The sequence below is a fragment of the Chamaea fasciata genome, unplaced genomic scaffold (genome assembly GCF_029207755.1).
Source record: "Chamaea fasciata isolate MVZ Bird 193981 ecotype frontalis unplaced genomic scaffold, bChaFas1.0.hap1 SCAF_6, whole genome shotgun sequence".
NCBI lineage: Eukaryota > Metazoa > Chordata > Aves > Passeriformes > Sylviidae > Chamaea > Chamaea fasciata.
Window position 1 is genome coordinate 1,423,272 of NW_027094091.1, and position 13,185 is coordinate 1,436,456.

General features: G+C 59.2%; 1 protein-coding gene across 1 annotated transcript; it reads left to right on the top strand.

The window, feature by feature from the left end:
• Nucleotides 1-3,193: 3,193 nt before the first annotated feature.
• ADISSP (adipose secreted signaling protein) lies at nucleotides 3,194-11,244 on the top strand. The gene is made up of 6 exons (XM_066185134.1): nucleotides 3,194-3,233; nucleotides 4,205-4,322; nucleotides 6,595-6,770; nucleotides 8,564-8,702; nucleotides 9,577-9,693; nucleotides 10,603-11,244. The coding sequence occupies exons 2-6, from the start codon at nucleotides 4,304-4,306 to the stop codon at nucleotides 10,701-10,703; spliced, it is 552 nt and encodes a 183-aa protein (XP_066041231.1). The 5' UTR covers nucleotides 3,194-3,233; nucleotides 4,205-4,303; the 3' UTR covers nucleotides 10,704-11,244.
• Nucleotides 11,245-13,185: the final 1,941 nt, after the last annotated feature.

Consider the following 13,185-nt stretch of genomic DNA (forward strand, 5'->3'; position numbering starts at 1 on the left):
GTGTTGGATCTTGGGAGGGAAGAGAGCGGCAGTGACACTGGGGACACTGTGGGGACACTGAGGGGACACTGTGGGGACACTGTGGGGACATTATGGGGACAATGAGGGGACACTGAGGGGACACTGAGGGGACAGCGGTGAGGACAGCAGTGGGGACATGGTGGGGACACTGAGGGGACATGGTGGGGACACCATGGGGACACTGCGGGGACACTGTGAGGACATCATGGGGACAGTGGTGGGGACACTGCAGGGACATTGTGGGGACACAGTGGGGACAGTGTGGGGGCACCAGTGGGGACACGGTGGGGACAGCGATGGAGACACTGTTGGGACACTGAGGGGACACTGCTGGAGACACTGTGGGGACATGGTGCGGACACTGGGGACACCGTGGGGACACTGAGGGGACACTGGGGACAGTGGGGAGGGGACAGCAGCGTGGGGACAGCAATGTGGAGGTGGCACCGTGGGGACATCGTTGTGGGGACCGCAGGGTGGGGACACGATGGGGACACTGTGTGGGACACTGGCGTGAGGACATCAGGGCAGGGACATCACGGTGGAGACAGCAGGGTGGGGACACCGTGGGGACAGTGGGGTGGGGACAGAGAGGGGTGGGGACGTCATTGTGGGGACATCAGGGAAGGGACAGCCAAGTGGGGACATCAGAGAGGGGACACTGTGGGGACATCAGCCTGGGGATGACAGTGTGGGGACAGCACGGTGGGGACACCACAAGGACAGCAGGGTGGGGATGGCAGCGTGGGGACACTGTGGGGACACTGTGGGGACATCAGAGTGGAAGAGGGGACATCGTGGTGGGGGACAGCAGCATGGGGATGACAGAGTGGAGACACCGTGGGGAAACTCTGGGGACATCGCGGGGATGCCTTGGGGACACCCTGGGGACATTGCGGGCGTGCCGTGGGGACACCCTGGGGACAGCGCGGTGGCCGCCGGGATTTAATCCCGTCCCAAATCCCGTTGTTTTTGTTCATCCCGGAGCAAATCCGCGCTGGGAGGTGACAGCGACATCGCCCGTGTCCCCTCCCCGCCCCCCGCCCCCAGGTGACATCCCGAGCCAGGGGGACACGCCCAGGGGTGGCGCTGGGGAGCGTCCCTCTGCCGGAGTGGCTTTTTTAGGGAAAAACTGGAATTTCCGGCCCATGTGGGAATGGGGGGGGACAAGCCGGACCCGTGGTGTCCCCTCCCTTGGGGACAAGACGCGTGATGTCACCGCGCCGGTGATAAGGCCACGGCCGGGGCTCTGGGGATCCCTGGGAATGTGGATCCCGGATTTCTGGGAATGCGGATCCCGGGTTTTTTAAGCGCTCCAGCAGCTGGAGCAGCTCCCCTGGGGGTGACATTGTCCCCTCTTGTCCCTCACGTGTCCCCTGACCCCGCTGTCCCCTCAGCGTTCCCGAGGGACAATCCCGGCGCTCTCGGGGTGGGAATTTGCCGTGTCCCGATGGGATGTGGCCGTTCCCTGTCCCCCTGTCCCCAACGGGAAGGGACACCGAGGTCGGGATGGGGACAAGGAGGAGAGGGCTGGATGTCCCCAGGCTGGGCGGTGACCAGGGAGTGGGGTGGGATTGGGATTGGGACTGGGATTGGGATTTGTGTTGGGATTGGAAGTGGCATTGGGATTGCGGATGGGATTGGGATCGGATGGGTTTAGGTTTGGGGCTAGGTTGGGATTGGGATTGGGATTAGAATTGGGATTGGGTTTGGGTTTAGGTTTGGGATTTGGGATTGGGTTTGGGATTAGGATTGGGATTAGGATTGGGATTGGGATTGGATGCGTTTGAGTTGGGGTTGGGATTGAGATTGAATGGGTTGGGGTTGGGATTGGGGTTGGGATTGGGATTGGGGTTGGGATTGGGATTGCAGTTGGGGTTGAATGGGTTTGGGTTGGGTTTCGGATTGAGATTGGGATTGGGATTTGGATTGGGATCAGATGTTTTGGGATTGGGGTCAGGGTTGGGGTTGGGATTGGGATCAGATGGGTTTGGGTTTGGGTTGAAATTGGAATTGGATGGGTTTGAGTTGGGGTTGGGATTGGGATTGAATGGGTTTGGGATTGCGATTGGGTTTGGGTTTGGACTGGGACTGGGATTGGATTGGGATTGGATTGGGATTGGGATTGGGATTGGGATTGGGATTGGGATTGGGATTGGGATGGGAAGGAACTGGGATGATTTGGGATGTGATGGGATTGGGATGAAATGGGACGGGATAAAATGAGATAAGGAGGAAATGCAATGGGATGGAATAGGATGGGACGGGAAGGAATTGGGACAAAATGGATGGGATGGAACTGGGATGGGACAGGAGGAGAGAAAATGAGATGGGGAGGGGATGGATTGGGATGGGATGGGAGGAGATGGATTGGGATGGGATGGGAGGAGATGGATTGGGATGGGAAGGAATTGGAATGGTTTGGGATGAGATGATGGGATGAAGCTGAGTTGAGATGGGATGAGAAGGGATGGGACCAGACGGGGATAAAATAGGATGAGAGAGATGGATGGGCTAGGATTGGGATGGTTTGGGATTAAATGGGATGGGATGGGAAGAAATTAAAAAGGGAGGAAATTGGCCGTGATGGAATGGGACAAAACTGAAACCGGATGCAAAGGAATTGGGATGCAATGGGATGGGATGGGATGGGAAGCAACTGAGATAATTTGGGATTGGGTGGATCTGATGGAATTGGGATGAGATGGGATGAAATGGGATGGGAGCAGAATTAGGATATTTTGGGATGGAATGGATGGGTTTGAATGGAGTTGGAATGGGGAGGGGGGGGAAGGGAAGGGAAGGGAAGGGAAGGGAAGGGAAGGGAAGGGAAGGGAAGGGAAGGGAAGGGAAGGGAAGGGAAGGGAAGGGAAGGGAAGGGAAGGGAAGGGAAGGGAAGGGAAGGGAACGCCCCTTAGCCCCGCCCCTCTCCCGTTCCCATGGCAACCTCCTCCGCACCTCCCCCACCGCCCACAAGGGGGCGCGCCGCGGCGCGCGCGCGCTCTCCCCATTGCTGCCCCGCCCCCTTATCCACGCCCCCTGGCAACGGTCCCGCCCCTTAGCAACGCCGTTCAGCGCCGCGCGGGGCGTGGCCTGGAGGCGTGACCGGCGTGCGCGCCCACCAATGGCAGCGCGAATTTGTGAGCGCGCCAGCCAACCGGAGCGAGGGGGGCGTGTCCCCACAGCGGGAAGCGGGCAGCGGGAGCGGCGGGGTGAGCGACACCGGGGGCGACACTGGGGGACATCGGGGGGACATCGGGGGACATCGGGGACACCCGGGGGGGCCGCAAAGGCAGCGGGGCACCCCCCGAGGAGGGGCGGCGGGTGATGGCGGAGGGAAAACGGGGCCGGGAAGAGGGCGGGAGGGGCGGGGAGAGGCGACAAACGCCACCGCCGTGTCCCCTCGCGGTGTCCCCTCCTGGTGTCACCCCCCGTGCTGAGGTTTGGTGTCACCTCCCTCACTCAGGACCCCCAGATCCTTGGATTTTCCCCCTCTGGAAAGGCTCCCCCCCGTTCCAGCTCGGTTTGCTTTTATCCCGGTTTTTTTTTTTCCCGATTTTTTGTTGGGTTTTTTTCCTTTTTTTGTTTCTTTGGTTTTTTTGGGTTTTTTTTTTTTTTTTCCCCCATGAATTTCCCGGCGTTTCCTTTTGGGAATTTCCACTTCCCAATTCCTGCCGGCATTCCCTGTCCCGTTCCTCCCGTGGAGCGATCCCGAGGAGGAGGTTTGACCCCTCCCAATTCCCATCCAGGAGATTTTTATATTTTTTTATTTATTTATTTTTGGGAATGTCACATCCCGAATTCCCGTTCATCGGCCGGGAAAAGCGATTTTTGGGAAAAACTCCAAGTTTTTTTCCCTTTTCTTTTGGGAATCTGCTCTGTTTCTTCCAGCCTGGAAAAAAAACATTCCCAAAATTCGGAGACTTTTTATTTTATTTTTCGGGAAAGGGATAAAAAAATTTTAAAAAAGGGGAGGGGGGGGGAGTCGGAGGGAGGGAATTCCCAAAATTCCCGCTTTTCCCGGAGATTTTCTGGGATGCGGGAATTCCCCATCCCAGGCCCTGCCGCTGGCTCCTCCCCGCCAGGATCGCGGCCACCTCGGTGCCACCACGGTGCCACCACCGCGGTGTCACCGCTGTCCCCTCAATGGGACGGGAATTGTCGCTTTTCCCCATTCCCGCAGAATTCCCGCAGAATTCCCGGAGAATTCCCGGACCATGCCCCCCGGCCGCTGAATTTGGGGACAAGCGACAACGCCGGACGCGGCGCCGGGGGACGGCAGATGGCGACGGCCGGCAAGGGTGAGTCTCTGCCCCTATCCAGGGATTTGGGGCTTTTCCCACAGGATTTGGGGGTTTTCCCGGAGTTTTTGGGGTCCCTCTGCCCCTATCCAGGGATTTGGGGTTTTTCCCGGGGGTTTGGGGATTTTTCCCGGAGTTTTTGGGGTCCCTCTGCACCTATCTGGGACCTGGGATTAGTGGGATCAGGGAATCCCTTGGATCAGGGATTTGTGGGATCTGGGATTTATGGGATCAGAACCTGCTGGACTCTCGGGGTCACCGTGTCCCCCCAGGGGGGCTCAGGATGTCCCCAACCCTTTTTTTTTTTTTTTTTTTCCCTGGGAATCTCCTGGGCCTCATCCTGACCCCATTCCCAGGGAAATTCCCAGAGCGCAGAGGAGCCGGAATCCCACCGAGATTCCTCGGGATTTGTCCCACCCCAGAGCTCTTTTGGGGTCCCACAAATCCCAGATCCCATTAATCCCAGATCCCACAAATCCCAGATCTGACAAATTCCAGATCCAAGGAATTCCCTGCTCCCATCAATCCCAGATCCTACACAATTGCCAGATCCAAGGGATTCCCTGGCTGCCACAAATTCCAGATCCCATAAATCCCAGACCAGGGGATTCCCTACTTCCATAAATTCCAGATCCCATAAATCCCAGACCAGGGGATTCCCTACTTCCATAAATCCCAGATCCCACAAATCCCAGATCCCACAAATCTCAGATCCAAGGGACTCCCTGGCTGCCACAAATCCCAGATCTCACAAATCCCAGATCCAGGGGATTCCCTGCTCCCACAAATCCCAGATCCCATAAATCCCAGATCTCACAAATCCCAGATCCAAGGAATTCCCTGCTCCCACAAATCCCAGATCCCACAAATCCCAGATCCAAGGGATTCCGTGATCCCACAAATCCAAGATCCCATGAATTCCAGATCCCATGGATTCCCACAAATCCCAGATCTCACTAATGCCAGATCCAAGGGATTCCCCACTCCCACAAATCCCAGGTCCCACGAATCCCCGATCCCGTGGATTCCCACAAATCCCCGATGCCGTGGATTCCCTGGCTGCCACCCCCCGCCTGTCCCCTCTGTCCCCTCCCGAGGCCACCCCAAGTCCCCGGGGCTGGGACATCCCATTAATCCCGGCACAGCCCATTCCCAGCGGGAAGTTTTTTGGGTTTTTTTTCCCGGGAATTTTCCTTTCCTCCCTCCTCCAATCCCGCTCTTTCCCAGAGGCTCCGTGCCCGCCAGGCGGGTGGCCGGATTTTGTCCCCAAGTGCCACCAAAGCGACAAAAGGCGCATTTGGGATTATCGAGGGATTGGGATTCCCGGGCTGGGATCTTCGGGATCCGCTGGGATCCTTTGGGATCGCCACGCTGCCACCCGGGAGCGTCCCCCCGCGTGTGTCCCCGCCTTGTCACCGTGTCCCCTCGCTGTCCCCCCGCCGCCCCAAGGAGCCGAACAATGGCGGGACCTTAAAGCCCGGCTCGTTAAATCCCGGCTCATTAAATCCCGGCTCGTTAAATCCCGGCTCGTTAAATCCCGGGATTCCCGGCGCTGGCGGCACAAAGAGCCTTTTCTTCGGGCGACAAGGGGAGGCGACAATCTTGCTGCTGGCGGCGGTGACAATGTGACAATCTGCTGCCAGCTGGGCCCGGCGGGAGGAGGAGGAGGAGGAGGAGGAGGAAGGGGCGGATTTTTCCATGGAAGCGGCGCACGTGGAAAAATCCCACGGGCTTTTCGGGGCCTCCGCGGGGGGGGGGACAGCGCTGTCCCCAAGGTGGTGGCCTCACCCCGCCTCGCGCAGAGTCCTGGCGCTGCTGGCATTGTCACCTTGCCCGTGTCACCTCGCCCGTGTCACCGCTCGGCCCCGAGGAGGGAGCAGAGTCTGCCGAGCTTGGGGACACTTGGGGACACTTGGAGACCCTCTGGTGGCACTTCCACACTCTCACCTGTCCCCTGCCACCTGTGTCCCCGTGTCCCCAGCCTGTGTCACTTGTCCTAAGGACATCAGAGGAGGGAGCAGAGTCTGCCGAGCCTGGGGACACTTGGGGACACTCGGGGACCCTCTTGGCATGGCCCGGTGGCAGGTCCCTGCTCGGAGAGGAGCTGGCTGTCACCACAGGTCACCCGGGACACAGGGAGGGGGTGACAGGGAATCCCCGCCCCCCCCGATGCCACCACGCTCCTCGCGTGTCCCCAAGGCGAGGCCACCTCCCCCGGGGAGGACACGGCTGTGACCTGGGGGCGCGGGCTTTGTCACTTTGTCACCCGCAGGCGGCAAGCTGAAGGGGACAGGAGTGCGCTTCTCGGCCGAGGGGACGCAGGGCCAGCCCCGGGAGGGGACACGGGGCCACCAGCCCCAGGAGGGGACACACGTCCACTTCCAGGAGCAGCTGCACGACTCGGCCGTGATGGTGACACAGGACAAGGACGGCCACTTCCTGGTCAAGGTGGGGGACAAGGGGACAGAGGCGGGGAGCGGGGATGTCACCTTCCCCTGGGGACTCCGGAGCTCCCGAAAATTCCCGGATTTTGAGGCGTTCCCAGCACGAAATTCCCTGTCATTTCCCCAGGGCTGCTCCTCAGGGTTGTCACTTTTTGTCCCCAAAGCCGGCACCACATTCGGGTGGCTTTGGGGACACGGGGCACAGGTGGCACTGTCCCCTCTGCCCCGTTTTGGTGACACTGGGGCTGCCATTCCCAACCTTTCCCAACTATCCCGGCCACATTCCCGAACGGCTCCGGGGGGTGACACCAGCGGAGGGGAGGGGACAAGGAGCCACCCGCGATGCCACCAACGTGTGGCACCTGCAGCTGCCACCGGCGCTGAGTCACCGCCTCGTGCATTCCATCCCAAATCCCAAATCCCAAATCCGGCTCTGCTGCCGCCTCCGGGGCCGCCCGTTGTTGTTTTTCCCCCTGCACGTGATTCGCGGGGATGAGGAGGTGGCAGTGCCACCCACGGGGACACGGGGACAACGGGGAGGGGACCCTGGCGGTTGGTTTCGGGTTTTTTTCCTCCCCCAGTGCTGGGCGGGTTTTTGGGGGTTTTAAAGGGATAAATCCCGGAATGGTTTGGAAGGGGGGAAAGAGATTGGAGCTGGTCCTGGTTCCTTGGGCGCTGCCGGGGATCCTCAGGAAATCTGGGAATTCCAGCCCGGCCAGGAATTCCTGCCCAAAAATCCCACAGAAAATCTCCTCTTTTCCATTCCCTGTGTCCTGTCCCTCCAGGCCTTGGCCCCAGCCCCTCTCCAGCTCTCCTGGAGCTCCTTTGGGGACTCTGAGAATTCCCTGGAATTTTTCCCTTCTCCAGGAGAACATTCCCAGCTCTCCCAGAGGAAAAGAGCTCCAGAATTCTGGAATGGTTTGGGTTGGAAAAAAGCCTTAAATCCCACCCCATTCCACCTCCAACCGTCCCAAGTGGATCCAACCTGGCCTTGGGCATTCCCAGGGATCCAGCAAATCTGGGAATTCCAGCCCAGCCCCTCCCCGCCCTCCCAGGCAGGAATTCCTTCCCAAGATCCCAGCCCAATGTCCCCTTTCCCAGTGGGAAGCCATTCCCTGTGTCCTGTCCCTCCAGGCCTTGGCCCCAGCCCCTCTCCAGCTCTCCTGGAGCCCCTTTGGGCACTCTGAGCATTCCCGGGATTTTTCCAGCTGTTTGGGATGATCCCACCCCGTTGGGGGGTTTGGGGGAATTCCACCCTCGGGATCCAGGCTCCGGATTCTCCCTCAGGGATCGTTCCCAGCTCTCTCCCTTCCCAAAATGGTTGTTCCCGAGGCTCTGGAGGCTTCTGGTTTTTGTCACGACAGCGGAGGAGTTCCACGGGAAGAGGCGCTCCTGCCTTTTCCAGGCACAGCTGGAAAACCTCTCCCTGCTCCATCCCGTGACATCCACGGGTCGTTACTCCCAGAATTTTGTCCCAAATATTTTTCCTGCTTTTTTTTTTTTTTTTTTCCGGGGGCAAAATCATCGTGTTCTGTTACCTTTTCCCGATTAAATTATTCCTGTTGTTCCCTAAATTAATTCCTGTTTATTGCTCCCTGAATTTATTTTAGGGCAGAAATTCCTCCCGGGATTTAACAGGGGGAATGTTTAGGATGCGATTCCCACTCTCCAAGTGCTGTCCCCACCTTCTCCAGGGTCCCTTGTCCCCAAAGTGGGGGTGACAATGGGTGACAATGGCACCCCAGCCGTGGTGTCACCCCACTCCCATCCCTACATCCCGCTTTTTTTCTTTTCCAGGTGGGATTCCTGAGGATCCAACACAAGTACGAGATCACCTTCCTGCTGCCCCCCGTGCCCGCGCTGGGGAAGGACGTTTGTCCCCTCCCCGTCCCCAACCCCAACCTGCGCGTCCTCAGCGTCACCTCCCTGCCCGAAGGTACCGTGTCCCCTCCTTGTCCCCGGTGTCCCCATCCTCTCCTTTGGGGAGGCCACACCTGGGTGTCCCCTCGGGGAGGTGACAATTCCTTCTTCTCGGGGTCCCCGATGTCCCCAGATTCCGTTATTTTGTGGGTCAGGGACAAGGACAGGGACAAGGACAGGAAAAAGGACAAGGACAGGGACAGGGACAAGGACAAGGATTTGCTCCAAGAGGTGCCACCCTCCACTTTGGGGACAATCGGGCACTGCCACATCCCTGGGGTCCGGGAGTGTGGCGGTGCCTGGGGACAGCTGAGCGTCACCCTGGGCTGGGTGACACTTCCTTGGGGACACGGGCGCCGCTCCGAGGTCACCGCAGGTCCCTGGGGCCACCTCGGTCCCATCCCAGTTGTCCCACGATCGGGGCCAGGATTGGAGCCGGGATTGGGGCTGGGATCAAGACAGGGATTGGGACTGGAGGCGGGAGCCGGGATTGGGACCAGGATTGAGGCTGGGATTGGGACCAGGATTGAGGCTGAAATCGGGACCAGGGTTGGAACTGGGATCAGGATTGGAGCTGGGATCGGGATTGGAGCTGAGATCGGGATTGGAGCCAGGATCGGGATTGGAGCCAGGATCGGGATTGGAGCCGGGATCAGGGCCTCTCCGGAGCAGGGGAAAAGAGCCCTGGAGAATCCCCGTGAGTGGGGATAGGACAGGGAGGGGACGGGCAGGGAATATTCCGGCAGGGTGGGAAGGGTTCAGGAATGGCAGGGAGGGGCAGGAAGGTGCCGGCAGGGCGAGGGGGGCACGGGGGGCACGGGGGGCACGGGGGGCACGGGGGGCACGGGGGGCACGGGGGGCACGCTCTCCACGTCCCCCGTCCCCCGCAGGGCACAGCGTGCGCTGCGAGTACACGGCCAGCAAGGAGGGCGTGCTGATGGAGGAGCTGCTCCTGGCCGGACACGGCCCCCAGCACGTCAAGGTCACCATCCAGGCCCGGGTCATGGGTAAGGCGGCTCCTGGGGGGGCTTCTGGGGTCCCTCCCTGTCCCCTCGTCCCCGCCACCGGGCTCAGCCGGTCCTCCCAGTTGTCCCAGTTCCAGGGCGTTGCCGAGGAATCGCCCAGAACGGGTGATTTCATCCCAAAAATGCCCCAGGCCGGGGGTTGAGGAGAGCCCTGGGAAAGGGGTGAAGGGGGTGACCCCAATGTCACCGGGACCCCTGTCCCTGGGATGTCCCCACTGTCCCTGGGATGTCCCCATTATCCCTGGGATGTCCCCATTGTCCCCAACACCCCCTTGTTCCCCGTGTCCCCCACCCCATACCCCAGCCCCACCTGAGGTTGTCACCACCACACGCTGAGCGGTGACCACGGCGGTGACAAAACAAGGGACAACACATCCCTCCACCCGGGCCCAGCATTGCTGGGATGGGATAAATCCCCCCCCAAAAAAACCCTAAAAAAAGGGGGCGTTCCCACCCTCCCCGGTAGGGACAGAGCTGTCCCCGAGCCGTGTGTCCCCTGCTGTCCCCAAACCATTGTTCCCAAAAAGGGACAGAGAGCTGTCCCCACGCCGTGTGTCCCCTTGATGTCCCCAGACCATTGTTCCCAAAAAGGGACATAGAGCTGTCCCCTGATCCGTGTGTCCCCTGCTGTCCCCAGACCATTTTTCCCTAAAGGGACAGAGAGCTGTCCCCACACTGTGTGTCCCCTGCTGTCCCCAGACCATTGTTCCCAAAAAGGGACAGAGAGCTGTCCCCACACCGTGTGTCCCCTTGATGTCCCCAGACCATTGTTCCCAAAAAGGGACAGAGAGCTGTCCCCACACTGTGTGTCCCCTTGATGTCCCCAGACCATTGTTCCCAAAAAGGGACAGAGAGCTGTCCCCTGATCCGTGTGTCCCCTGCTGTCCCCAGACCGTCACCACGGGACGCCCATGCTGCTGGACGGGGTGCGCTGCGTGGCGGCCGAGCTGGAATACGACTCGGAGCAGAGCGACTGGCCCGGCTTCGACTGACCCCAAACCCCACCCCGAGGCTCCGGGGGGGTGGAGCCCCCAAAAATCTCCAAAGTTCCGGGACGGTCCCCCCCAAAACCGACAGGAAGGGACCCACCGCCCCCGCCGCCACCACCAGCTTGTCGCTGCCGCCGCCGCTTCGCCCTCACCCCGCAGCCCCCCCCCGGGGTGGGCTTTGGGGGAATTGTGCCTCTTCTTTATTTGGGGGGGTGGGAAATTTTTTTCCTCTTTTATTTTTTTTGGGGGGAGAGGATTTTTTTCCTCTTTTTTTTTTTTTTTTGCCTGTGGAATGTGGGGCGGGTCCCAGGAGTCCCCTTTGGCTCACACCCCCCCAGCCGTGTCCTTGTGCTGCTGCCAGCGCCTCTTTTTTGGGTTGGTTTTTTTCTGGTTTTTTTTTTCAGATTTTTCCTGGGTTTTTTTTTCCCTCTTTTCCTGTTTTTTTTGTTTTTTTCCTCGTGGTACAAGGACCAGGAGCAGTTTCAGGAGGTTTTATGTGCCTATATATATATATATATATATATAAATATAAAGATATCTTACATGCCCGGGGAAGGGGTTAAAGTACAAAATCCCACCTCGGGAAGGAGGAAAATCCCACTGGGAACAGGGTGGGAGCCCAGATCCCCTCCATGAACCTCCCCAGAGGGACAGGGGACACCCCCAGGGAACATCCCCGGGTGGACAATCCCAAATAATCCCGGATGGGGCATGGGGAGGGGTCATGAGGCAAATTCCAGTTAAGGGGGGACTGGGAGAGGGTGGGGGACAGGGATTGGGATCCCCAGGATAGGGGGGGGGGGGTCTCAGTCTGGGAGGGAATCGATGGTGCCAGGTCCTGGGATGGTCCCCATAGTGACAGGAGGTCTCAGTTCAGTGGAAATCCATGGTGGCATCTCCAGGAAGGTCTCAGCTGCACGGGAAGTCGATGGTGGCATCTCCAGGAGGGTCTCAGCTGCACGGGAAGTCAATGGTGGCATCTCCAGGAGGGTCTCAGCTGCACGGGAAGTCAATGGTGGCATCTCCAGGAGGGTCTCAGCTGCACGGGAAGTCAATGGTGGCATCTCCAGGAGGGTCTCAGTAGGACAGGAAGTCAATGGTGGCATCTCCAGGAGGGTCTCAGCTGCACGGGAAGTCAATGGTGGCATCTCCAGGAGGGTCTCAGATGCACGGGAAGTCAATGGTGACATCTCCAGGAGGGTCTCAGCTGCACGGGAAGTCAATGGTGGCATCTCCAGGAGGGTCTCAGATGCACGGGAAGTCAATGGTGGCATCTCCAGGAGGGTCTCAGATGCACGGGAAGTCAATGGTGGCATCTCCAGGAGGGTCTCAGATGCACGGGAAGTCAATGGTGGCATCTCCAGGAGGGTCTCAGATGCACGGGAAGTCAATGGTGGCATCTCCAGGAGGGTCTCAGCTGCACAGGAAGTCGATGGTGACATCTCCAGGAAGGTCTCAGCTGCACGGGAAGTCAATGGTGGCATCTCCAGGAGGGTCTCAGCTGCACAGGAAGTCAATGGTGGCATCTCCAGGAGGGTCTCAGCTGCACAGGAAGTCAATGGTGGCATCTCCAGGAGGGTCTCAGCTGCATGGGAAGTCAATGGTGGCATCTCCAGGAGGGTCTCAGCTGCATGGGAAGTCAATGGTGGCATCTCCAGGAGGGTCTCAGCTGCACGGGAAGTCAATGGTGGCATCTCCAGGAGGGTCTCAGTAGGACAGGAAGTCAATGGTGGCATCTCCAGGAGGGTCTCAGCTGCACGGGAAGTCAATGGTGACATCTCCAGGAGGGTCTCAGCTGCACGGGAAGTCAATGGTGGCATCTCCAGGAAGGTCTCAGCTGCACAGGAAGTCGATGGTGACATCTCCAGGAAGGTCTCAGCTGCACGGGAAGTCGATGGTGGCATCTCCAGGGAGCTCTCAGTTGGACAGAAAGTCAATAGTGGCACACGCTGGGTGGTCTCAGTTGGACAGGAATTTGGTGGTGGCACATCCCGGGGGCCCCTCAGTTGGACAGGAAGTCAATGGTGACACATCCCAGGGGTGCCCCACAATGGCAGGGACTCTCAGTTGGAGAGGAATTCAGTGGTGACATGTCCCAGGGTCCCCTCAGTTGGACAGGAAGTCAATGGTGACATCTCCAGTGGTGTCACAGTCGGACAGGGGGTCAATGGTGACACATCCCAGGGTCCCCTCAATTGGACAGGAAATTGATGGTGACACATCCTGGGTGGTCTCAGTTGGACAGGAAGTCAATGGCGACACCTCCTGGGTCCCCTCAATTGGACAGGAAGTCGATGGTAGCATGTCCTGGGGGTGTCCCCACAATGACAATGGCTCTCAGTTGGACAGGAAGTCAATGGTGACATAGCCCGGGTGTCCTCAGTTGGACAGGAAGTCGATGGTGACACATCCTGGGTGGTCTCAGTTGGACAGGACCTCAATGGTGGCACGTTCCGGGGATGTCCCCACAGTGGCAGGGACTCTC